We start from the raw sequence: 25,700 nt of genomic DNA, 5'->3' as shown, positions 1-25,700 counted from the left end.
GGTCGAGGGTCGAAAAGGATGAATGATTTTCGGAGTTCAAGGCGTTCTATTATTGATGACCAGCCCTGCGAGCTTTTCCTCGCTCAGTTTTCACTACTTTCGAAAATGCAGGGTATTCTGTTCGCATTGGGTTGATTCCTCTTTTTCGATCATCTAGAGTATTTACGGGTTGTGCTGCTGTGGGCAACGAAACCTCTTATGCATGGCTAGGGCGTGTGTACATTAGGAGCCAGAGCATGTTGATGCTCGATTGATTAATCATTTCCATGGAAGATCGGAATCAGAAGGAAAATTGAGAGAACTCGACGTGGCCTTTTCGCGAGGTACTATATTTACTAACAGAGAAATTCTTCTCTATCGCATCATGCCATTCATCATTTGAAACACTGCATGCATCGATCAAGATACCCAGCGCCCAAGATTAACTCCATGGTAATAAAAACCAGAAAACCCAGCCGACCCATAACGAGCATGGTAATCAAGAGAATTTGAATTCGCGCTTCTGCTCTTTTCTTTTGTCTCTTCACTTTCTCCGTACCGTACCGTTCTCGTAACGAGGAAGGGATGCTAATGCATTCATTTATCACTTATCCGCTCGAGAGCCTGCAACGAAGAAAAGCACATTAGTTAGAACTATCTCGTAGACTTCACGAAACAGATCTAATGTTCGGCGTACCTCGAGCATCACAACGGAGTTTCCTCGAATAACCTAGGAAAAACTTAGCCTTGCACAAGCCCCCCAAATAAAGAACGATGAGGGGAACATACCACCATCCCCAATTTCTCCTTCTCACCGTTGGCCTTCTCCTCGACTGCCTCGTCTAGGACAATGTTCATGAACACCTGCGCGCGTATTGTTAGCCAACCGTGCCGACCAGTAACTCTCAACGTTCGAGCGCGAGCTCTTTGAGTATGAATCGAGAAAAGCCAGGAAGGAATATCACGTACATCGTAGCCGCGGAGAACTCCAATGACTTTGCGATTCCCATTCAGCTGCACGAATAATCTCTTTTCCATATACTGTGTCCCGTGCCCTCGGTTAGTATCTGGATACTGACGAAGATGAGCGGGAAGGCGCACCTTTTTGAGTTCGGGTTGTGCTTGAGGCATTGTTACGACGAGGGTGACAGATCGTACAGACGAGAGCGAACCGTGTCTGAAAGGGAGAAAGTTCGAAACAAGGGTTGTGCTGGGGTCAATTAACTGCCGCGACGTTGGGGTCTTGTTTGCGGTGTTCATGCAGATTGATGCAAATCGATACCTAAGCTGCAGCGGAAAAAGGTTGATCCGATTGAGCTGGTTGGCTACCGAGCTTGGAAATCTGATGTTGCCTGCGAAAAGTGGAAATCTTGTTCAAATGTATGAGAAACGATAAGGGCTATTTCCCACTATTTACACCATGAGTTCATCGTTCGCGAGTCGGCGCAAAGCCCGGAAAGTCGGCGGCGACGATGAAGATGACTCGAGTGGTCAAGGTGAGCACTACGTCTGGAATCGCAAACGTACAGTGCTAACAATTGAAAGATAATGAGCCTGTCGTCAAAAGACCCGTGGCGAAAAACAAGCACAAATCCAAGCTCCGTCTCTCCTTTGGTCCGGGAGAGACTTCCATGACTGATGATGCGAGCGAGACGACTGTCATTACTCCAAAGCGGCCAGGACTGGGCCGACGTGTCCTCGAAAAGAATGCCTCAGAACGACTCGCGCAAACCACGGGATCCAGAGAGCATCCCCCTTTCCGCGTGGGCCCGGATCAGGATCGACCGAGCTACGGTGAGGAATACCTAAAGGAACTGCGCGACTCTACTCCTTCAACCCCCAAACAAACCGATGTATCCGCGTCCGACGAAGATCGCAAGGAAATTGATGTCGCGGCGAAGTTCGGTGAAGTTGTTCAGGTGTCGTCACAACCTACAGCAATTCCAAGCGAGGCGGAGATTAGAGAGAAGAAGGCTCGGCGAGCGCGCTTGGCCCGGGAACAGGAGTATATCTCATTGAACGGAAGCCAAGAAGAAGAAGACTATCTTCCGTTGGAGCCGAGACAAAAGGAGCGAGATACCCGGCTTGTGCCCGATGACGAAGATTTTGCTGAAGGTTTCGATGAGTATGTGGAGGATGGCCGAATTGCGCTTGGTCGGAAAGCAGAGCGGGAGCAGCAGCGACGGCAGCGGGAGGAAATGCGCGAGTTGATCGAGGAGGCTGAGGAAGCCGAGGAAGAGGATGACTCCGATGCCGAGCGCCACGCTGCGTATGAGGCTGCTCAGACCCGTGCGGCCATGGATGGCATGGGTCGCAATCGTGATGAGCCTGCACGTCCCCGGACACCGCCCAGGGTGACGCCTCTACCCAATCTGTCCACGTGTTTGGGACGGTTGCAAGCTACTCTGGCAGAAATGGAGGCTTCCGGGAAAATGCTCGTTGATAGAATGGAGGAACTACGCAAGGAGAAGGCTGAGATCGCTACCCGGGAAACTGAGATCCAGGCTCTTATTAAGGAAGCCGGTGAACAGTACGAAAAGCTGCGCGCAGAAGCTGGTCTGGCGCCGGAAGGTGACGCTTTACCCGGCGACAACTCAATCAACTCGACCGACCGAGGTCTGGAGAGTTTGGGGACGCCGATGGCCGTGAGTCGCGCGGAATCTGATGCTGACTAACCATATCCTCCTTCCGTTTTTGAGCTCTTTGGAAGCAGCCATATTATCGTCTTTCTCGACTCTCGCCTGCACCTCTCAGGCGTCAATATGATATCCGGGCTGTAGAAAATATACAATTGTTTCTTAATAGCCATGGCCCGGGCATCCTTGTTGACGTTCAAACGGGATTCGACCCGGCGGAAGTCCCAGGCGGACAAATCCAAGTGAGTGTCAACTGCCGATGAGCTCGTACGAAAGCGCTGACTGTAGCAGACAACAGCCGGCAATTCCCTGGATCGCCAGTGCCCTTGAGCAGGATGAGTTCGGGGCGCCCCGTCTCCGTACGCGCAGCGAGGCAAGCCCCATTGAGCTCTTCTATGACGTTTTTCTGGTAGCCAATCTCGCTACGTTCACGGCCACGCATGAGATCAACAATGTTGATGGTGCGACCATTTCCCATGCCCTTTGAGATGCAGATCTGATGCATTCCAGCGCTCCTGTCATACGTGGGCTTCCTTGCCGTCATCTGGTTTACCTGGCTTCAGGTGACCTTATTCGATCTGCGCTTTGCTCGGGATTCCATCTTCGAGCGGGTCTGTAAATGTGTCCAGTTGGCGGCCATGGTTGGCTTTGCGTCTGCCGGGTCCCGTTTCTCGACGCACATCAGCGAGGAAAACGTCTGGGCGTTTCGCTCCTTGTCGATGCTGCTCACAGGCAGTCGCATCATGTTGGCCGTTCAGTACTCAATCCATATCTTGTTCATCAGGCCGAAGATTCCAGCCGCAGTCAAAGGAATGTACGCCATAGTTGCCATCCTGGTGGTTACGAGTGTAGTATACTTTACGGTATTCTATCATCAACCATTTATTTACGTATCAGTCCGTTGACCGCTGCAGTTGTATTTTGCCTATGGCCGCACAGATCCGCACATCTGGGCTGTCTGGTTCGGCCTCTTCCTGTGCGAGTCGCTGGTCATCATGGGCGTGTCCAGTTACACTCCGGGGATTGAGATCGCCGACACCCATCTCAGTGACCGGATGCAGCTTCTCACGCTGATCATCATCGGGGAGAGCGTTATCTCGGTGACTAGGATAGTCAACAAGATCGTTGCTGGTGGCGGTTGGACCTTGTGGTCCTTTGTCCACATTCTCGGGGTTACCACCACTGTTGTATGTGCTCACAAAATGGGTTGTTGCTCATGTTTCTGATAGATGTAGTATCTTTTGTGGCATTCGTACTACGACATCTCGCCACGGCGGCGGTTCAGCAGGCTCCGGCAGCAGATCTGGGCGCATCTGCATTTTCCCTTCCATGTCTCAATTATTCTTTCGTCCGAAGGATCCCAGATCTTGGCGTTGACGTTGGACATTGTTTTGAAGTTGCGATATCTTGCAGACACGTTCCTCTTTGCCTGTGAGACGCCGCGACCGACCAAGGAATATGCCCTGAGGTTACTCAACAGCACGATCACCGACATGGAAATCGACTTTTCCAGGGCCCAGGAAGAGAAAAAGGCTATCACTCGCATCTTGAACAGCCTCTGGGATTACACGTATCTGTGCGGAGACGACGACATGCAGGGCGCTAACAATTTCACGTATGGTCTTACGGAAGAGCGATCCAAGGAGCTGATGGGAAATGTTACTGTCTCTCTTTTCTCGAGCATGGGCATTACGCCGACAACGGATGGCCACAACAATGTGGACGGCAAGAAGCTGGTCAAGACCTATATCAGTCTGCTGACGTTTGTCTACGTGTACTACTTTTTTGCGGTGGCACTGTCCATGGTACACTTTGCAGCATTTGCCTCGTTGACGCAGCGCCATTGTCGGTCGACTTACAATGGCATTGCGATTGCGTTTCGGCTTGCTAGTGCAGTGTTACTGATGGCGCTGGTGTTTCTGGCATACGACTTTGACTCGGTGTACCGTTTCATGACGTCGCCGATCATCATCTTTGTCTATCCGTTGGTCCTACTGGCGGGTTCGTGTGTTCCCGTACTTGGCTCTGTCTGGTACTGACTGTGTAGTTCTCCTGGTTGACCGATTCCTGGACTGGTTTGCGACTCGACCTCAGTCCGATCTCGATCGGCATGGCAGCACTCGCAGTACGGCCCCAATGATAAAGCATGCGCCGTCGGTTCCCACGTCGTTTTACGAGGAGGAGATTCGAGCCAACATCTTTGAGCGCAACCAGTCAATGTGAGTCATTATTATTATTAGGGCATCAATAATTAGTATGATTTCGTTGGTCGCATTAGGTTAGAACATGCCTCCGTAGACGGACTGTCCTAAAGAATCTTTGAAGTACTCTATGGCACGCAGAATGACATTGTGGCCTGGGCTTGGTGACCCGGCTCAAAGTTGCAGGGTCCACACATATATATTAGCCCTAAAGACTTCCTTGATGAACCCAGCAATTATGTTGAAAGCACCGTAATTGCAGTATGCTGAGCTTTGGATCCTCGCAATCAAATCAAATCCCACTGTGGTCCCCTCTCCGAGTATTTAGATGTCTTCTTCCTGATACTTGGCCCACCCAAGTCCTACACGGCAATACTAAGTTCCGTCACAAATGGCTTCATGAGGCCCCCGACAACTGCATCTACAACCTCACCACATTTCACTGGCAGCCCAATTTTCTGGAGCATTTCGCGCAGTGGTCCGGATGATTGCCGCTATCTACCTACGGGTTTGGTGAGGGGCACAAATGAGTGCGCCACAGGTACGGTAGGCAAAATACAACCACCGGGGCGATATCAGCGGCTGCGATACGAGCAGCTGCAGACGCGTGATTTGGTAAACCCTAAATAATACCAAGCACTCATGGCTGCAACTTTGTATTCACGGAAGAGTAGCACCAACTGGAATCATTGAGAAAAATCGCAAATCTACAAGATGGGATCACGAAGGGTTTATGAAGCTCATTGAGGGGTTGAATCCTCCCAATTGACTCGGACTGCTCCTTATCACGTCGCTTTGAACGCCTTTTGTGACAGTCTGCAACATTACATCGGGGCGAGACCATGGCCAGGCTAAACATCCTAATCGACAGCGCCGTGCATCTCGGCGCTGTCGTTCCGTTGAGGCCATCTTGAGAAACCCCGACTTCGTCAGAATTTCTCAGGCCGCTCGCGCAGGTGCCGCCACAGCGGTCTGAGCAGCCATCAGCAAAGGAGTGGGAGAACCGCGGGCGACCGCCATTTTGAGGACATCGCTTGAGGCCAAGCGCAATCAGGATGGTGGCAATGGCTTTGGTGATGGCCGGGTCAGGCGGAATTACGACACGACTGAGGAGGACGGCCTTTGGAAGGACTCGCTCAAGCTCGTCGGTTTCGAGCGCAAGGTTTTAGCTAAGTGTCTAAGTGGCAAGGTCAGATAGTAGATCACTACGTGCGCATCAAGTTAGAAATGAATACGATATATTCATTGCCTTGGTGATGACGACAATGATGCAAATACTTGCTATTTGTGCTGGGCTTTGCAGTACTTCTCGGCCATACTGAGAGCCTGGGCCATGATCTGCCGCGTCAAGTCAGCGCGACGACTCGAGAGGGAGTACACGATGGGCGGGGCGTCAGGACCACGCCCAGGATATTGTCGTTGTATGCCTTGGTGTCCTTGAGCTCCAAGGGTTGGATCCCGTGCAGGGCCGTCGACGGCATCGAGTTGAGCGGCACGCAACTCGCTCGCTTGAACGTGTCGTATCCGGCCACTATGACCCGCCGTTGCATCGAGTCCGCCTGAGCCGCCTCTCAAAGTGATAGGTTGCGCCGATCAGGCTCGGCTCATCATTAAGCAGCTGTAAAGGGGAGATGCTCGTGTTTCCGGCTTGTTCGTCAGTGCATTTCGAGGTCGAGCGCTGCAGATACCTTATAACCCGTCTACTATATGCAGAGGGAAAGAGGACCGCTTTTTTCACCATAGGAAAGAGACCATGTACATATCCACACACAAACACTATTTACCAAGATGGTGATGTCAACGATTCACTCTGCTGCATTTGCTTCTGGCGTATGACCGTGATATTTCATCTGATTATCATCGCCGTCTATCCGCTGGCCTGCTGGCGTTTTGGGTGTAACAGTGCTTGCCTCGGTTGGTACTGGCGGTGTAATTCCCTTCCTTGACCGATTCCTGAACTGGCTTGCGACCCGGGCCTCATTCGGATCTTCACCGACATAGCAGCACTCGCGGCACCCGTTCCGATGATGAGGCATACGGCGACAGACCGCCAGTCTTTTCATTACGCGGAATCCGAGAGTGCAACAAGCCGATGAGAGCTATTATTAGAGTATCTATGAATAGAAAGATCTTGTTAATGACAATCATTTTAACGTTGTATCTGTAGACAGGTCAAATCTGAAGGGATCTTACCGTACTCTATGGGTACACGATCTTGATCGTTATTATGGCTCGTGTTTTCAATAAATTAATCCTGAGCCTCTAATGAACCTAGATTCTGGGACCTAATTTTTCGGAGTCCAGGTCCTTCGTCCTCCCCGAGAATTCAGGGGTACCTCATCCATGCTCGACTGCAGGCATGCCCAAGCAAGAAGAATCCTTCTTGCCGGACGGTTCCTGGCTCGTTGAGACCAGGCACCATCCAGGTACTGGCCATTGAGTGGTCAACGCCAACCTCTTGTCCAACTTAACCCCTGTTTACTCAAAACACCTCATAACCATGACAACACGATGTGAGATGATGTGTTGGCTTGTCCAATAAACACTAGTTCTTGACCATGATCGCCGTCTGGTGGTTGATGGACGAGGAGTTCATGCAACATGGTGGTAACTAAACCATGCAGGAACCATTAATCAATTTTTGCTCCGGAAATCTCCGATCTCGTGGACGGGGTTTTTCTCCCTTTCTCCGAGGTCTACGGGCAGGTTGAACTCGCAGCCAGGCACAGCTTGTCTCTCACAGTTCTTTACTCCGTAATCGCCGGGTTTTTGTCGGTGACTCCGGGAAATCCTTCCACGTAAAATGACATGAGCTCCGTGGTGTACAAAGCATGTAGATGGAGGTTGGGCTCCAAAATTTCGTAAGTCCGAACGGAATGGGCTGGACCCCGAATCCGATCTCGGCCTGCCCAGTGTTTGTTGAACCTTATACCCTTTACGGAGTAATAAAACCCGAAGTTACTGCAAGGAACAGAAAGTGAACGCCGGAACTCCGTACCTCCGTCTGAAATGGAGACAACTTTCTGTCCAAACTCTCGTTGTCAGTAGACTTCAATACATGCTCCGCACTCCATACGAATAGTCCCCCAGGGTTCCCAATGTGATGAATCGAAAGTTCACAGCAGTCCTCTAGTGCCGTCCTTGGTGCGTTTCATGTTTTTTCTACTGTGGATGGATGACTGGTAGAGAGGACAGGGACGAAATCGCTCAGGAGAGCATTGGGCAGTTTGATGCGATTGTCCAACGGTGACATTGCTTAGAGATTTCATCAGGGGCCTGGATTGTTGCTTGGATAAACTTTTCGGAAAAAAAAAAAGAATGATGGAATGGATGTTGGAAAGTCTTGGGGATCCTTCCCACAGAGTGCTGTCGTTGCTTTGGAGCCTCATGATGCCACGCTTTAAGGGGTTGAGCGGCACAGATAGCGAGTAGTTAGTCGTATTACCAAAAAAAAAAAAANAAAAAAAAAAAAAAAAAAAACCAAAACCATGCCGAAACCTGATCGACAGAACTACGATACCCTAATCAAACTTACTTGCTCCTTCACTTGGTTTTCGACTCCTCCTGGCGTTCTGGAATCTAGTCTCAAGTCCCCCATGAGCCCCTGAGTCATGCTGGCTCCAATCTGGGACAGTGAAGTCTTCCTAAAGAGGTAAATGAAGAATAGGCTTAATGGGATTTAACTCTTTTTAAGAATATGGGGCACTAAACGGCTTAGCCGTCTTGGCATTCTCACGTGTATTCCTATTGGGCAGGAACAAGCGAATTAGGGCCAACCAAATTTCCTATTGTGGCTTTCCGGACTCCGGACTCTCAACGCGCGGCCATGATTCGATGGATCCCCTGGCGGATCGTAGGCATCGACCACCACTTAACGCTCTGTTGGATTTTCACGTGGGAGTGTTGCCGTTATCCCAATCGGGAATGTATTCACACTCAGCCCTGTACGGATTAAGTTTAGGCTTGTGGAGGGACGGATGAGCTCCACCGCGCAAGTTTAATGCGAACCTTAAGATCCCTGCGAATCGCGATGCTTTGATTCATCTTTGCGTCTGGGATTAAGCTTCGACGGTTGACTTTGGAGGCGTCACAACGTTAAAAGGGATTATTGGATATATCCGCACGCTTATTAAAGCCGCAAAACTCAAAGGGTCCGTGTGGGAGGTGCCCTGTTATGATGAAAATGCAACTGTGACAGCAGAGGGATTTAGTTGCTCGCGTTGATTAGTGATCCGAGGATGAACCGGCGAGTAAACCAACTACGAGCGCATGTAGAACTACCCTTTGCAGTTTGCACAGACAATGCCAGAGACTCCCTAGTTTACCGTGGAAAGTCAAGAGTGAGAAGCTGTAGCCTATGAGGCTCTCCGGAGCTTTTGGTCCGAACGGCGACCAACCTCCTTCAGGGCATTACTTGATCTCTGTTAAGCTTTCTGCCTGTCGAGTGTTGTCGTCATGATCATCAGAGATGTTTATCCGATGACGAACCTTATCCGCTGATTTGGCGGAGCCGCGTCCGGAGTCGGCCTAGCCTTCAGTTGGGGTGGGTCGATATGAGATGCCAAGCTTGGGCCAGATGTTGGTCAGTGGTTACCAGTGAACTTGGCATCTGGGTACCTTGTGCCCAAGGTACCGAGAACTCGTACTCGTTCGCCCGACGGAAGTGCTCCGTCGTTGCTGACGGAGTACTCTGGACACGCGGACATCTGGAGTCTGCACGGAGTAGCTCCGCGCGGAGTTGGAACGGAATACTGGTGGCATCAGTGACTGCTCTGGCACGAAAAACCAGAAAACCTGTGCATAAGTAACCCATTGAAAATGTACATAGTTGGCCCCCCGGAAGTCGGAACTGTCAAGCACATGCGGAGAATGGAGTGCTCCATATCAACGAACAACTCTAATTACTCCGCATGTACGAGGAACCTGTACTGCATGCTCGTACGTACGTACGTGTAAGATATACCAGTTTCATACTGTGCCTCCTCCTGCACGTCCTCATCCTGTTAATATCTCGCTCGGATCAGATGAGCCCCAAAATAGCCACGACTCAATGACAAGTACTCCGTATTTTATGCTTAATAATTTCAACAGGGCGGATGAGCCTAATCAAGATCACTTGTACGGGTTAGGTTAAGGTTGGCAATTAGCGGCGATGATCTGGCACGCGCCGTTGACGCTCCTAAGTTGTTGGCACGTTGGATGTGGGATGCAAGCAATCCGTGCAAAAAAGGTTAGCCCGGCAGCGCTTGCTGAATCCGACTCGTCCTGATCCATAACAAGCCTTTTGACTAGAGGTCACCACCGCGCAGTTATGAATCATAGAGCAACGCACAGATCAAGTGACATAATGCAAAGAAACCCGTGGTTAAAGCAACACTTGCCAGAACAGAGAGCATCTTGCGTCCACAATGGATTGGGGTTGGTTCTTGCTTCCAGTGTTTGAGGGGACAACAATGCAACAAAATGACGTCCTGCAGAAGCCACTGGGGGCGAGGAGGCTGAGAGCCTCTTGTTGCTCAAAGCCTCAAAAGCCTCAATGTCTCGATCTGGACGAATGAGCGCCCGAGTCTGGGAGACAGTGCACGCTAGTCGTTAGGCCGACTCAAAAGATAAGCATGTTGAAGTTTAATATTCGTAGGGCTGCAGGGATAACGGACCCCACAGAAAAGTCCATGATGTGTCGATCTTGGCAACCGTCGACGGCAAATTAAACCACCACGCCACTAGCTATTCATAGGTCGATCAAAGGTGCCCTGCCACGGTAAATACAGAACGCATACCCGTAATTCCTGTTCTGATGGATATAACCGAAATTGACTCAATGTTACTGTAAGCAGAAATAATAGAAATCCCTGCACTATTCATAGGAAATTACTGAAATGGCCGAGGATTGTGCCCGGAATCGTAATACGAACACATGCGCGTATTCCTCTTTCGGTTCGACCCTAACCTAATCGATATTGAGGTTGCCATATTGGGAAGGGTCCTAATTTGTCCAGATGTCACCGTTGTCGTCGGCTGAAGTTCTCGTTCTGCAAGGTGCGTGGAGATAGCACAAGTGTTTGGCATTACCGCCATGGGCACGTGCTCCCACTGTTGCTTGACCGATTTGTCCAAGCTCTCGGGTCCCACACAAGCGGACTGGACGTGTTTGTAGGCGAAATTCCCGTGCGTGTAGGTTAATATCAAGCGACCAATTTCTTCGTGGGGCATCTGCAGCCAATCAAAGTGCGCCTTCGGAGGCGGAAACCTTATTTTACGTTGATCGGCTGTCCTTGCTACTATCCTCATCAACTTTCGACTGCTTTTTGACAGAATGACAGGTCAGATTAGTGGCCGACTGACTAATAGAATACCGGTAATGAACGGTCTGTGCTTGCTTCAGGTTATGTTGCTTTGTTGCTGCTACTTGCGTTGCGACTCTGTACTTGCTAGAGGCTCGAGCAATGCGTCGGACTCTTGTCCGATGTCCAAGATCCGATGCGATCGGGTAGATACCGACGACCCGACATGCTCTTGGTTGATAAACTCTATGAATAGTTGCGAGCCTGTAACGGTTTGGCAGTTCAACTGTAACTAGCTATGTATTGCCTTTTCTAAAGTCTAATGGAAAAAAGTATCGAGTTGTCAATGTGATAGGAATGGCTGTCAGTAACCAATGGAGGTGCGCGTGCAAATCGAATATGGTAATCTGGAAGTCATTCAATCATCGAGTCCAGTTTTGCTTTTTTTTTTTTTTTTTTTTCTTCGTGGTGAACTCCGTGCTTCAGTCTGCCTTGTGGATGGTATATGAGTTTTACATTTCATACGCCAGGGCTCGGTATGACACGTCTACGAGTTCTTCCTTGCACGTCGCAGATGGAATGTATAATGTCAGAGACACATCATTGCTTCGTCCCACGAGACATTCTGCAGACGAAAAATCAATGGTGTATCACACAAAACACGCCCTGCAACATGGTCTCCTTTTCGGACCTTTTGATCGCTACACAACACTTGAAGAAACCAAACCATCTCATCCGCCACATGCCAGACCAGCGTCGCACAATCCTTTTGTTCTCAAACATGTTGCGAATGGACTCAATTATAGCAACCATATCGGAGGAAATGTAATATTCACCATCCGACTAACAAGAATACAGTATCTCTCGTTGGGAATGGAGGGTATGGCGTCATCAGCTCTTCGAGTCTGATTGGTTCATTGAGTCATTGACTACGACCATATGCCCAAAGCGGACAGGTGCAACCCTCCCGTTCCGTGCGACCAACCCCCTTTTGATTAAGCTCATTCTCGAAAACTACTGTTTCCAAACTAGCGTAGATGTATCATGGTCTGATTTGGCAGGTCCAACAAGCATCATTTGCCCAAAGAGGCAGGTTTTGCTTTTCACCCTAACAAGTAACTCGTAAAGATGATCAACTGTGATTGATTAAAGGGTGCGAACTAAAAAGTCTAGACAAGTTAGTCCAGGGTTCTTACCACGTTGACAATTGAGCAGTCGAGACGAATTAGAGCGCAAACCTCACAGTCTGAGATTAATGGAGTTATTTTAAGGAATTTAAGCTTAGTTGACAATCACTTTTTCCGATGCGAATGCTCGTGGCAGCTGGCCGAACAAGTAGCTTAATCTCAACAGTCGACGGAGTAATTACGGAGGATTCCTAAACCAGCTAGTATCATCTCCCCAACATTATTCTGTCGTCTGTAAAAATGTAGACCGGGGACCGGGGACTCCGGATAGACCGGCCGTCTGGCAGAGACTCGCGGAGTCCGTAGGGCCGGAGGTCCGTAGATTAAACGTCCGGCAGCATTTGAAACGCGGAAAAACCACAGTCCATTTGTCACGCTTCCAGGAGTTAGGTTGAACGGCCCATCGAGAAGCATTGAAATTCGGGAAAAAAAAAAAAAAAAGAAGCTGCCAGTTGATTGCCAGTCGCCGGAGACATCTGTGAGGAAAAGTCTCCGCCGGGGACGCACCGCGTCATTTGACTTTAAAACTGCCGTGGACTAACTAAACTCGATCTGGTGTGCGTTGGTCCATGAAGCTTCCTCCGCAGTCCATCCGCGGGAAAGGGCGAAAAGCAGTCATGCATCTGGACTGCATACGTTCACATAACCCTCCGGCTGGGGGAATGGGCGAATGGGGGAAGCTCAGAGGCGGCTCTGCAAGAGAGCGGTGTGCAACTCACACTAACCTAGTCAGATCGGAACCCTCTGTTGGGCTCCAGTCCTCTTGAGAGCTTCCGCTAGATCCGCCGCCTCGATCCGTGGATCCAGTGGGACGCGCACTAACGCATTTGATTGCTGATTAAGCGAGCCGCGCTCCCATTGGCCCGGGCGCTGTGGCTTTCCCAGCACAGCCCACGCTGTGTTGTGGCGTCTCGATCTGACTTCCGCTCGGTTCACCGCCGTCCGGTGGACTCCAAGTGGGCATGACAGTCGAACAAGCTTTTTGTTGACAAATGTTTTAAGATTGAGCCAACTTCTGGGATTCTCGACGGCACAACCTTTTTGCTCCGAATCTCCCCCCCTACTCTTCCTCCTCCTCGACTCTGTACATACAAAGGATTCTTAGAATCGCCCCAGGATGCCCAATAGAAGGCGCCAACTGCAGGTGGGCGTGATAGCAGTCATCTGGCCAGGTCAGCCTTGTGAGCCTCTTGGGCTTGAACCTGGTGGCTTGCCTTCATCGGCCTAGTGCCGATGCATCTCTGCACTAGAGTCGCCGCTAATGCACGATAAACTCCGCCGATTTCTCCCCCCGCGTCTCTGACCGCCAATCAAGACGGGCGGTCTGCGAGGGTCGTGACAGTGTTCTCCTCTGCGGATACCGTATTTGTCACGTACCAGTAATACGCTAAGTTCGATTGGGAGATGCCAAGACTTCATCGACCTGGCTTGTCTTGTTTGGGATTGCGGCTCTGTCGAGGTTGCCCACATTGGGCAGGAACCTGGCTGGGTCTATCTCAATGGGGGGTCTCTCTTGTGGTTTCTGGCCTTGCGAGATCCCAAGATGTGTACTCTGTACCGTTTTGTCTCTTTGATCAGTGGGTTGAGATGTGGTTTGACCTGCTCTCCCATCCTCTTCTCTCGATTCGCTCCCACTGTTACTCCGTACCGAGTATTCCATACCCCGGACTTTGTGGGATTTGCCTCTCCGCCTCCGACCAACCCGCTCTTCCCCCGGCCTCCGGTCGGACGTAGGAGGAACCTTTCGTCCGATCGTCCATCGACGATTATTAATTGGCATAAATGGCATGGCATTCCGAATCCCGAATCCTGAACCCAGGGGGGTTGATGAGGTCAATCAATCTCTCACAAGCGCAGGATATTGTTAACTATTGTTAGCTCTTTGTTAGTTTCTGCTTTATTATCCAGCTATTGACCAGTCCTCGGGGTTAAGCGGCGGACGGTCCAAGGGAGTACCCTGGGAACTGCCGCTGTGCGGAGTAGTAACTGATCCCTTGTACCAATGGCAATACTCTCCCGCGAGGAGCTACTGCATCAATGACGATACGACATAATCAATGGCAATATGAGCCTCTGGGGAAAACGCACGTGGCATAGATGGAGATCGTCCTCTCCCTGAATCCCACGGTGATAATGCTATTAGTCCTCTCATTCGGAGATCCTTGGATGTCTGGACTAATCTCCAGACGTGATGATGTTATTCTTCCCATCCTCAACGACCGGCAATCCGCTCATCGCCCGAAAGAGTTACTGCTAAATGGTCAATGTAACCCCCAAAAGTACGAGTACGATGGACGATGCACACGATGACCGAAACATCCAGCAAGGGCTCACGATATCAGACTCCCTGATAATAACCAAATATATACCGAGCATCCAGCCATGGACAAGTCACGGCGATATGCCAATAACCACTCGACGTTTCTGATGTGTCGTCGATTCGGTAGATTTGATTTTGCATGCAGTCCAAAAGAGCGAATCAGCACCGCCCAGCTAAGCCTCGCAGTGGCTTGCCTGTTCGGGACAAGCGTGCTTCCAAATATATCCTGTAATTGTGATTACCGTGAATCACTGCAGCCGTATTACCAGTCTGATACGGTCACATAACCATGCGGGTACTCACAATTGCCTATTGGTCAGGCTCCTACACTACCCCAATCGAGCCAAGTGCGAGCCCCCTGGTTCCGCTCTCCGAAGCCACTTCCGACATAGTCATAGTCCACGGGTCTGTCGGGCTCCCAGGATTGTGGTTCCGGACTGGAGGCACGAAAGCATCGCTCGTAGGGCTTAGCATCATAGTCGCGCTAGCAATCCAACGCGAGCAAATCTATTTAATATCCCGTCCCCATCCTCGGCAGACGCATCCTGACCTTTCCTTTTCTCCCCCAGTATTTCCAATACCCGGCTCCGACCACGTTTTTGTTTTTGTGTCGCGTGGCCGACTCAAATCCTGGAGAGGACGTGCATGGCTTTCTTGCCGTCCTGTGCGATTAGACCGTCGTCCTGCCTTTCCGCTCTCTGAGGGACAGGACCCTACCCGCTCGAGGAGCAAGCGAATCGGCCCCTTATCAGGCCGCCCGTGGTATGTGTGGCCTGCTCAGGGCCCGGCAAACGTCCAGAGACACTGACGGCGCCCATCGCAACAGCTTCTGCGTGGTCTGTGTGATCGCGCCGCGGACGTGCTGAGAAAGTTCGGTTTTCGGTGTTTCTTTTCGCAGCGCAGCAGCAACAGCAATATTTTGCCATTATGTTGGCATTAGAATCATCCCGGCCTCGCGGCTTCTCCCAGGAGCAGCAGCTCCCTTTCGACAGCGCGATGATGAACCCTTTCAGCTACCAGAACGTGCAGCAGGAACTGCACGGTCTGCCACATACGCAGGACTCCGCCAACGCCATGACCGCAGCACTTTATGACTCGATTGCGTTTGTCGAGTCAAGTTCGGACATGGGGAATGGCACAAGTTTGTCGACACCGCCGCCAATGGCCTCGCACTTTTCGGTCACCTCGGGAGCTTCCGTTGCCAGCTCGTCATCGTCAGCAATGAGCTCGCCTTATTCGGGTGACGCGCAAGCGTTTCCGGAGTCGTGGATGGACACCAACCACGGCCTCGGCCTGACACCCGCCGTCATGGACGAATTTGTCCTTCCCGACGTCGCGGATGCCAGTGTTCTCTTCAATTCTGAAAAATTCCCCGAAGGCGACGTTGTTGGTAAGCATACCTTTTCGTAATCTCGCATCAATTCTCTGGTGCGCTTGAACTAACACGTTCCTGGCAGATCCGTCGATGCTTCAACAATTTTCGCACCAAGTCTCAATACCGTCACTACCTTTTGCGGACGGCACAGCCGCATCACTTTTGCAGCAACCAGAGCGCATACCAGCATCGAGTGCTGCCGCCTCCCCAATGCCCGATCAGCATACTACCTCCATGCCGCCAACCTCTTTTACCGTCTCCTCTCCGCTTCCCGTAAATTCTCCCCAGCCAAGTAGTACCAGTGTGGAACGCCCGCCATCAGTCACTTCAGTCCCCTCGCTGCGATCACACCAGAGCCCCGCCGTCAGCAGCCACGCTGACGGAGAGGAGGAGGGCCGCGAGAAGGGCCGATGTCCCTTCCCTGACTGCGGGCGAACATTCCGTGATCTCAAGGCGCATATGCTCACACATCAATCCGAGCGTCCTGAAAAGTGCCCAATCGTGACCTGCGCTTACCATCACAAGGGCTTCGCCCGCAAGTACGATAAGAATCGGCACACCCTGACCCATTATAAAGGAACTATGGTGTGCGGCTTCTGTCCCGGCTCTGGCTCCCCAGCCGAGAAGAGCTTCAACCGGGCCGATGTTTTCAAGCGCCATCTCATGTCGGTGCACGGCGTCGAGCAGACGCCTCCCAACTGCCGTCGGCGCAGCCCTACGTCGGCATCTGCCGCCAAGAGTTTGTCTGCGTATGGTGACGATGCCACTGGCAAGTGCTCCACTTGCGCAGCGACCTTTGCCAACCCGCAGGACTTTTATGAGCATCTCGACGACTGCGTGCTGCGCGTGGTGCAACAAGAAGAGCCCAGCGAGAGCATTAACCAGCAGCGGCTGGCCGAGGTCGCCGATGACGCGGAGGTGAAGAAGACCTTGGAGAGGCACAATCTAACGGATTCCGTGGATGCCAATTCCGGGACTAATGACGAGGAGAACAATAATGATAATGATAATGGCAATGACGGTGATGACTCCTCCAAGAACGATGGACGATCTGGCAAAGGCTCTATCAAGCCGAGCAAGCCCGGTGCGAACTCGGCCCCGAAGGGCGTTCTGGCGGCGCCCAACACCGCCGTGACCAAGACGGGCAAGCCGCGCGCCGTCGTGACGCGGCGACGTGGGAACCGCAACTTCTACCCGCATTCCTGGGGCACACCGGCCTCGAAGATGAAGGTGAAGAAGCGGGTGCTCTGCGTCTACGACGGCCAGCGGCGGCTATGGAAGGATGAGATGATGCTCAACAATGACCTCGAGGTTCGGATTCGTCTGCCAAACGGCCCCAGCGACGGCGCCCACCGCAATGCCTACGTAACGCATCTGGACGTTGAGACGTTGCGGCGTGCGGAGGGTGTCTTCAGTGCCACCGAAGAAGAGCGTGGGCCATGGGTGCCGGACGGGTCGAACCGCATGATTGGACAGCCCTTGACGGTGCTTCCGGGGATTCCCTCCGGTGAAGACCATGACACGGACAACTTCAGGAAGGGATCATGTTGAATAGACCATACACACTTTTCTGTTTCATTTTCCTTTCTTTCCAGATATGTATCTTTATGATCTACTCTCCAGGGTTCATTATGTTCATTATGCTGGTTACGGGTGTTTGGACGGATGGGATGAACATGGGAATGATTCATTTCATGGATGATACCTTGATATATAGAGATAATCTCAGTGTCCGATGCCCGAGCATTGGAATTATCGATCAAGTCTTTCCTTGATTCGCTACCAGTAGATGCCCTTAGTTGTACGCGTAGCGTGAATTTTTGACAGAGGCGCTCGGAACTTCTATCTGATGGATAAATCGATTGAACGCTTGACTTGATTCCCCACGCCCAACACCCACTTCAACCTCAAAAAAACAGCCACATTGAACAATAGCATCGCAACAATGCTGCAGTTAACGCCGAATCTGCCGTCTCTCGTGGCAAAGCGGTTTATTGCCGCCAAAGAATCCGGAACCCTCATCTTTTCGCCCACACAGTTGACGACAATCCAGTCGTCTGGGGTCGTAGTAAGCAACCCTTCCAGTCTCTTCAACCAAAGTACATACTTATCGGTCAATCACGATTCTCAGTTCCAATTACGATACTGCCCCGCCCTAGCGAAAAAGCCGACGGCCAAACCTGAAGATGAAGCGCGCCGCGGGCCGAAACCCGACCCGTTTGAAAACCCGCCGCCGGAGATGCTGATCGCGGAAATCCCGTCGCCGCACATAACCACGTCAACAACAACAACAACAACGAGCGAACCAACCCATTTCCTCGTGTTGAATAAATTTCCTGTGATTCCGAATCATTTTATTCTTGCGACGAAGGCTTTCAAGTTGCAGACGGCTTTGTTGGAGGAGGATGATTTGGAGATCGCGTATGCGTGCTTGAAGGCGTGGGCGGCGAGTGATGAGGGTAACACTGGTCGTAAGAGGAGGCTGTTTGGTTTCTTTAACTCGGGCGACGCTAGCGGGGCAAGTCAGCCCCATCGGCATCTGCAGTTCCTTCCCATCGAGGACATGCGCGGTCAGGAAGAAAAGGAAGGACAGGGGACGTTGGAGTGGGAACCGTTGATCGATCAGTTGCTGACTCCGCGTGCCGTCACTACGCAGGAGGGTGGCTTCCGGCAGTTACCCGGTCTCCCCTTCTTGCATTTTGCGCTGCCCGTGCCGCGGGATCCGTCCGCGGACGCTCTGCATCGCATCTATCTTTCCTTGTATAATGCGGCGGTGCGAGCCACCCAACCTCATACATCGGGGCAGTCACAGGAGTATCAGACTTCAGGGGAGTCGGTGATTGCATATAACCTGGCGCTCACCGAGTCTGCTATGATGATCTGTCCGCGCCGGAAGGATAGTGCATCTCTGCCTATCCAGGAGCAGCCTTTGGAAGGCGACGTGGCAAACGCCGGCAGCGTCTCCTTTAATGGCACAATCCTGGGGGGAACGCTGATGGTCAAGGCAGAAAGCGAATGGAATCAACTCAGGAACCAGCCGCTATCACTTGATTCGCTGCTTGCGGACATTGGCTTTCCCGTTCGATCTGAGAATGTCGATGTAAACACGATCGAAAAGCACAACAGAAATAAACCATCCATCTAAATGTCGAGTAACGCCAGACCAGTCCTATGTGACATGCAGGAAAAACAGAAAATGCCGCGCCTCATCCTATCATACAAAGCAAAAACTCTCCCCGTCAATGATGAACTAAGCACCTTGCAAGTCACAATCCAGCGCCTGATATGCTATAAATTCGTTTCCTTGCGATCAAGAATCATCATCATGAAATTGTTGTGAAACCTCGGCCCATTTCTTCTTGCAGGTCGAGTTGCCGAAGCGATACGAGCCGCCGTGCTCGTAGATATAGGCTGACACGTTCTTCCACGAAACCCGGCCGCGTTGCAACTCCTCCTCGCGAGTGAGTCTTGTGCCGGGCTCTGCCATTGAGAATACGCGGACTGCTTCACGCAGGAGTTCGATCTGTGTACTGTCAGCTGTGTTCAAATTCAATCAACTGAGACGATAGAAAGGAGAAAAAAAGGTGACACTTACGTCTCGTGGCTGCCACTGCGGGCGCCTTACTCGCTCCTCTTTGCGCTTCGTAATGGATCGGTACCGGCCGCGCAGTGTGGATTCAGCCTCTTCGAAGCCGCCGCGGCGTTTGATCTCTTTGTAAGATAGGCCAAGTCGTTTGCCTTCGAGGAGAAGGGCGTCCTTCTTCGGACATCGTGTCACATTGCGTTTGCGGGGCGGGGCGGGACGGCGCTTGTTGGACTCGCTATCGGACGTGGTGTGTGCCGGGATGCTGGCGTTGGGACTCGCGCTGGTAGTGGATAGGGACTCGTGACTGAAGTCGGATGTCTCTCTTATGGACGCGTTGTTGCGGCTGTTTTCCGTGGCAGGCCGGACCTTTGAGAGGGACTGATCTCCAAGGAAAGGTAGTTCGAGCCCGCTGCTGGGAGGATACTGGGCATCAACTCTTGCCGTCGCCGGCGAGTCTGGCCACTGGAGCAGATTGTCCTGCACGGCGGCGGTCGTGGAGCGCTGCATTGGCATTCGTGACACCGACCACGCGGGCTGAATACTGTTAGACGGGTCCGTCCTAGTAGCGACTGTCGAGGCTGCACTGCAGTAGGGCTGACAGCTGCTGTCGTCGACAATACTAGAGAGAAACGACGAGGAGTCTGTGTCCTGACCCGGGCTGGTAAATGCCGTGAGAAGGTTGGGTCTGAGGAGGGACTCCTGCTTGATCTGTGAATGGCGCAGTTCGTCCCACCAGGAAGATGCGGTAACAGATTCCTGCGTGGCCTCATCAGCGGGCGTGGTGAGAGGCTGCTCTTCTGAAAGCGTCGTTATCTGAGCCTCCTGCAACGCCTGGAGCCACAGAGGCCGAGGAAATTGTGCATTAGTGCCTGGCTGCCATCCTTCCGGATCCTGACCTTGGTCGCGGTTCTGTGCGTCACCATCGCCGCTGTCGCCGTGGGACGGTAGACCTTGGGGAAGCAATCCAGCGTTGGTTACAACAGCCTCCTGCGGGTCATGTGAGCTAGGAAATGGTGCCGAATCTTGCTCCGAAGGCGTCCTGGTGGCGGCCGCGACGAGTTGCGACTGTGTTTCGTTGTTCTGGGCTTCACTTGACACCATAGAGGAAGAAAGCGCAAGAATGCGAGCTTCAAACGGGGGTATCGTCCACCCGTCTCCAGATGCTTTTGATGTCTCTGTGATACCACTGGACGGAGACAGACTCATCCAGGCTGGGTCAACATAGGACTGAAATGCGGCCTGGCCGTTGAACGCAGCCATGTCGGCAACCTGAAATGGTAGGAATGAGGTGAACGGTCAGCAGCCAGCGTCGTCCAAATTGTTCACCGGAGTTGTTGTGGTAATGGTGGTGGTGGCGGCGGTGGTGAGTAAGTGAGTGGGTGGGTGAGCGAGTGAACGGAAGAGAGGAATTGTACAAGATGCCGTGCACGGCCAGCCGCAAATGCCTGTGAACAGGGCTGATTCTATTGCGAACTTGAAGACATGCACGCACACAGGCACACCGCTTATTAAACAACGAGTTCTCACTCGCATGTGCTGTGCATACAGAGAAAAAAAAAAGAGAGGCTTTCATCCCATAGATGGTGTGTTGTCATCCAACACTCTATATATATATCATCATCTTTTACAAGGCAAACTACAGAATCGTCATCTTCTCCGTCTCCCAACAAGTCTGCTGAGGAGACCCGCGTCCGATGAGAGATTATCGGGTAGTAGATTGGCAAAAGCAAACACCCACAGCCAGCCCGGCACTACCTTTTTCCTTCACGGACAGACAAGACGAAAGCCAAAGTAAAGGGAAGAAGCCGCCGAAAAGTGACATATCTCTTTTTTTTCTTTCGCTTAGTATGCCAGATAAAACATCATCATCGTCAAGCAATACTAGCAACGGCTGGACTCAATTCTCCACTGTTCGGTTCCTCCTCGGCAGGGATCTTCCGACAGAACTTTCTCACTCGCACTTTGGGCTCGGGGTGTCGGTGTTGAAGAGCAAGAGGGGAGACTACTGAGTGAATAATCGCCCTGAGTGAATCAAAGAGATTGCTGAGAAGAGACGGAATATCTCTTTTTTGGAGAGAAGCGTATACTGGGGCCGTTGATCGACCATGTAACCCGTCTTCTTCCTACTTTTTTGCTCTCCCCTCTTTGATATTTGGGAATGGTGAGATTCCTTTTTCACACACACACACATGGCTCGGGCTCTGGCCCTTTTTTTGGTTATTGCCGCGTGGGTGGGCTCGTGCGAGTCAGAAACGAAAAGGAATCAGTGTGTTAATGTGGGACGGCTTCCTGCATGTAAGACGGCGCTGGATTTTGATTCGAACGGTTAGGGGAGGGGGGCGCCGCCAGCAGGATCATCCTGGACTGTACGTTAGCACGCCGTTAGGAGCAAGAGGATGCTTTGAGAGCCATGCTTGCCATGCTCCAGATTTGATTGATGTGGTTGGCTAGATGCTGATGCATTGATGATGCATGGCTGTGCCGTTAGAATTCCAAAGGGTAGTTCGTCCAGCTGCTTATACTTTTCATTGTGTTGGAATAGAGTGTCGGCGAAGAATGCATTAGTCTTACTAACTGGTATCTACAACTCAGGACTATGGGATATGGATTGAGTATGCCATACCAAGTGTCTAGCACCGCCTCTCCCAGATATCTTCTAGGGGGGGAACTAGAGTCCAGACTTCTGGGCTTGTGCATCTGCACCGACTTAGTTGTCATGCATCCCTGTCCTATGCCCATGAGGCCGGTGCGGTGGCTGCCGTTTTCCCGAGAATAGATCACCTCCCCCCATACCCAACCCCTAGACCCGACGATCCGGTAGCTCTGAAAAGAGTGGATGCGTTTCAGATTGCATGCTTCCCGATGACTTACTGGCTAGCCTGACTTTCCTTTGCGGGGGCAAAAGAAGCTTTTTTGAAACGATCTCGCGGGGAACTGAAAAATTGAACGGAGATGGGCGGCGAAGGTGTGCATGTGTCCGAGCGTCATTGTTTTGGCTTGGGAACTACCTACCTAGGTACTGTTGTACTTTCAGCTGAGTTCACTGAGGAGGCTTGGTATGGACCGTTGAAATGCTTTTTATGGAGAGAGTTGTGCGTCATTGTCTCTTGGTTTCTTTCTATGTTACCTTGCTTTTGTTAGTAGTTTAATGCTGAGGTGGTGGTACACAAGTACCTACCTTCTAGACAGGTACTTGCTTGAATACTTTTTTTTTAAGGGAAAGGTAGTGGAAGAGATGGCCTCATACGCTGGCCATTCTCCATTCTTTGTTCATCGCGGCATACTTTCTCTTCCTCTCTTCCTGTGTCTCTATCCCCAGGCAAGGGAGTACTATCAACAGCTCCATCATATCCGAGAGGCGAGAATCAGCCTCATACCGTCCGATCTCGTCAGCCGATGATCTGGTCCGATTCGCCGGTTTCTAATCTGATCTGATTTGATTCCCGACGATCCACTTCCCACAGCGGAGTCCTTTTGATCGCGACCAAAAATTTTTCTCTATATCCGGGCACTTCAGCCAGTGTTATTCTCAAAACTCCCGGCTGCAAGTTTCCCCAAGTCCAGATTGAAATTCCATAAAAGATCACGAGCATATATCTAGGGTGCCCCGGAATTCTTCTAGAAAACACACGTGTCAGATTTTTCTTTTTTTTTTTTTTCTTATTCTTCTCGTGGTGAGGCGAGCATGTCGTTTTCGTGATGAGCCTGTACACGGGCGATGTCCTCCGATGTGCGTGACCAGGAAGGGAAACCCCATAGGATGCTGTGGCCTCGCTTCGGCAGAAGAGAACACTGAATACTGTCCAGGGATACCATTCATGAGAGATGAGATGAGGTGGTCAGATGAACGGGCTCTGGAAACTGAGGACTGTTTTTTCTTTGCCTCTCATTTCTCGAGCACCAAGTACGAATGAATGCTGGGGTCAGCTGGGAATATTCCTTTGTTCTTGTGGATTGAGTTTCGAACTGGAATTTAGGGTTCTAGAGAATGCTAGAAATTGGTCCTGGATTCAACCCCAAGACAACCTACTCAGTACTTGCAATAAGAACAATGGAATGATGAGCGGAAAAAAAGCATCCGCTATGTTTCCTTCATCGTCGACCAGGAGGAAGGGAGGATGTAGATGTCATTCACAGCAAGGATAGTTACCTAAATAAGAAATATTTCAGTTACAAAGGCGGTGTGATTTTTCTGCCGGATAAACTAGGCGGCCATCTGTGAGCTGCGTCTCCCCGCGTCAGCACGGCGTGGAGGCTTGCTGAAGAATCGGTGAGCTTGAGATCACGTCTGTGAGTTGAAGAGCACTCAGCAGGGTCCGATAGACTTGAATTGTCGTTCCGATAATTGTTATTTTAGTAGCTCGCAGTTCTGGTGGAATGAATTCATTATCGTCACTCCCCGAGGCCTCTTCCGGGGATGTCGCTCTCGACAATGGCGGCGTGAAGAAGCCGCAGATCAAGGTGGATGGTAGGTTGATCGTTTACGGTAGTTTGGCAGAGTTCTGATGATGTGTAGAGCCACCAAAGTTTGACCTGGAAAGCTATATCGCCAACTACACTGGTGGGTTAATAGGCTACCTGAGCCGGTCGTACACCTGCTGATGAAACTAGGCCGTACACGTTTCGATCGCCTCTACCTCATTGGTGTCACATCGACATATCTATCGACGGAAGCTCTTAAGCTAGCAGTCGCCGAGGCAAAGTCGGGTAAGGATGTCGGTCGATATCGGAGAGCCGTGGCGGCATTAGCAGAGGTTGCCCCCAATGAACCCGAGGCGCAGCCTGATAATGCCTGGATCGACCGCACGCAGAAAATGACTCGTGCGGAGACGGACCGGTTGGAGCATGAGCTGCGAGGGTACAAGAATAACCTCATCAAGGAGAGCATACGGGTGGGTTGGACGTTAATATTGATCCGGAAAGCACAACGCTGACTTGTTGTCAGATGGGAAATGAGGACCTCGGGCAACATTATCATCAGATCGGCGACCTTGCGGCCGCGGCAAAAGCATACTCGAGAATGCGTGACTATTGCACCACGCCCGGCCACATCGCATCGATGCATCTCAAGTCGATCAACGTGGCGGTCGAGCGGGGTGACTGGCTGGCGGTCCAGTCGAGCGTGCAGCGTCTGCAGAGTCTGCAATTGAAGACGGACGACCAGGCCAAGATTCAGGCCAAGATGTCTGCGGCGATGGGTCTGGCTCATCTTGCACTGGGTGCGTACTTGGATGCGGCCAACTGCTTCCTATCGACGGACCCAGGGCTAGGCGATGCTTTCAACGAGATCCTGACTTCCAACGACATTGCCGTGTACGGCGGCCTGTGCGCGCTGGCGTCGATGGACCGCCCCGAGCTGCAGCGGCGTGTGCTCGACAACGGCGAGTTCCGCAGTTTTCTGGAGCTCGAGCCGCACATCCGCCGCGCCATCTCCTTCTTCTGCAGCTCCAAGTTCCGCTCCTGCCTTGAGATCCTCGAGGCCTATCGCCCAGATTATCTGCTCGACCTGCACCTCCAGCGTCACTTCTCCGCCATCTATGAGCGCATTCGCACAAAGGCCATTCAACAGTACCTCATCCCATTCAGCCGCGTCACTCTCGACTCCATGGCCCGCACATTCGCCCCGGCCATCGTTGGCGGCACCGCCGATCCTACAGACGTCCAGTCCCCATTTGTTCAGGAGCTTATCCGCCTCATTGAGAACGGAACCCTTGACGCCCGCCTCGATCTGGAGAAGCGACTCCTTGTCTCCGCGCAGACGGACCTGCGTACCGACGTCCACCGCGCCGCCCTCGACAGCGTCCAGGCGTATCAGCGTGAGGCGCATCTCAAGGTCGTGCGCGCGAATCTCCTCAATGCAGGGTTGGAGGTTCGACAGGAGGGCAAGGCGAGGCGTGGGTGGTAATGATAGAAGACTACTACGATCCAGTACGTATCTTTTTTTTTACGCAATGGATTCTTTTTTTTTTTTGGAGGCTTTTCTTTTTGTAGGCTACGAACTTGTAGGGAATTTTGTAAAGGTCGCTAACATTGTCCTGCAATTGTAGTCGACCAGATGCCCGATCTATCCATCTATCGATCTATCGTCTATTCCATCCACTATGCAAGCCATGCATGAAACTATGCAAAAAA

General features: G+C 51.6%; 8 protein-coding genes across 8 annotated transcripts; 5 read left to right on the top strand and 3 right to left on the bottom strand.

The window, feature by feature from the left end:
* Nucleotides 1-374: 374 nt before the first annotated feature.
* Nucleotides 375-1,239, bottom strand: VTN49DRAFT_6101 (uncharacterized protein; the record flags this gene model as incomplete). Its single annotated transcript, XM_069414233.1, has 6 exons — nt 375-526; nt 588-603; nt 677-709; nt 769-843; nt 949-1,020; nt 1,081-1,239. The coding sequence occupies 6 exons, from the start codon at nt 1,237-1,239 to the stop codon at nt 375-377; spliced, it is 507 nt and encodes a 168-aa protein (XP_069265499.1).
* Nucleotides 1,240-1,399: 160 nt separating this feature from the next.
* Nucleotides 1,400-2,654, top strand: VTN49DRAFT_6100 (uncharacterized protein; the record flags this gene model as incomplete). Its single annotated transcript, XM_069414232.1, has 2 exons — nt 1,400-1,475; nt 1,525-2,654. The coding sequence occupies 2 exons, from the start codon at nt 1,400-1,402 to the stop codon at nt 2,652-2,654; spliced, it is 1,206 nt and encodes a 401-aa protein (XP_069265498.1).
* A 132-nt stretch (nt 2,655-2,786) lies between these two features.
* Nucleotides 2,787-4,838, top strand: VTN49DRAFT_6099 (uncharacterized protein; the record flags this gene model as incomplete). Its single annotated transcript, XM_069414229.1, has 6 exons — nt 2,787-2,857; nt 2,907-3,076; nt 3,126-3,478; nt 3,530-3,802; nt 3,851-4,616; nt 4,663-4,838. 6 exons carry the CDS (start codon nt 2,787-2,789, stop codon nt 4,836-4,838), a joined length of 1,809 nt encoding a protein of 602 aa, XP_069265497.1.
* A 1,259-nt stretch (nt 4,839-6,097) lies between these two features.
* Nucleotides 6,098-6,366, bottom strand: VTN49DRAFT_6098 (uncharacterized protein; the record flags this gene model as incomplete). The annotated part of the gene is made up of 2 exons (XM_069414228.1): nt 6,098-6,154; nt 6,220-6,366. The coding sequence occupies 2 exons, from the start codon at nt 6,364-6,366 to the stop codon at nt 6,098-6,100; spliced, it is 204 nt and encodes a 67-aa protein (XP_069265496.1).
* Nucleotides 6,367-15,534: 9,168 nt separating this feature from the next.
* VTN49DRAFT_6097 (uncharacterized protein) lies at nt 15,535-17,533 on the top strand (the record flags this gene model as incomplete). Its single annotated transcript, XM_069414227.1, has 2 exons — nt 15,535-15,997; nt 16,065-17,533. The coding sequence occupies 2 exons, from the start codon at nt 15,535-15,537 to the stop codon at nt 17,531-17,533; spliced, it is 1,932 nt and encodes a 643-aa protein (XP_069265495.1).
* A 394-nt stretch (nt 17,534-17,927) lies between these two features.
* VTN49DRAFT_6096 (uncharacterized protein) lies at nt 17,928-19,127 on the top strand (the record flags this gene model as incomplete). The annotated part of the gene is made up of 2 exons (XM_069414226.1): nt 17,928-18,050; nt 18,114-19,127. The coding sequence occupies 2 exons, from the start codon at nt 17,928-17,930 to the stop codon at nt 19,125-19,127; spliced, it is 1,137 nt and encodes a 378-aa protein (XP_069265494.1).
* A 165-nt stretch (nt 19,128-19,292) lies between these two features.
* Nucleotides 19,293-20,828, bottom strand: VTN49DRAFT_6095 (uncharacterized protein; the record flags this gene model as incomplete). The annotated part of the gene is made up of 2 exons (XM_069414225.1): nt 19,293-19,505; nt 19,578-20,828. 2 exons carry the CDS (start codon nt 20,826-20,828, stop codon nt 19,293-19,295), a joined length of 1,464 nt encoding a protein of 487 aa, XP_069265493.1.
* A 3,117-nt stretch (nt 20,829-23,945) lies between these two features.
* On the top strand, nt 23,946-25,473 carry VTN49DRAFT_6094 (uncharacterized protein; the record flags this gene model as incomplete). Its single annotated transcript, XM_069414224.1, has 4 exons — nt 23,946-24,036; nt 24,085-24,129; nt 24,180-24,460; nt 24,514-25,473. 4 exons carry the CDS (start codon nt 23,946-23,948, stop codon nt 25,471-25,473), a joined length of 1,377 nt encoding a protein of 458 aa, XP_069265492.1.
* Nucleotides 25,474-25,700: the final 227 nt, after the last annotated feature.

The sequence above is a fragment of the Thermomyces lanuginosus genome (assembly GCF_041956635.1).
Source record: "Thermomyces lanuginosus strain ATCC 200065 unplaced genomic scaffold VTN49scaffold_40, whole genome shotgun sequence".
NCBI lineage: Eukaryota > Fungi > Ascomycota > Eurotiomycetes > Eurotiales > Trichocomaceae > Thermomyces > Thermomyces lanuginosus.
This window is presented reverse-complemented; position numbering and strand designations above follow the sequence as displayed.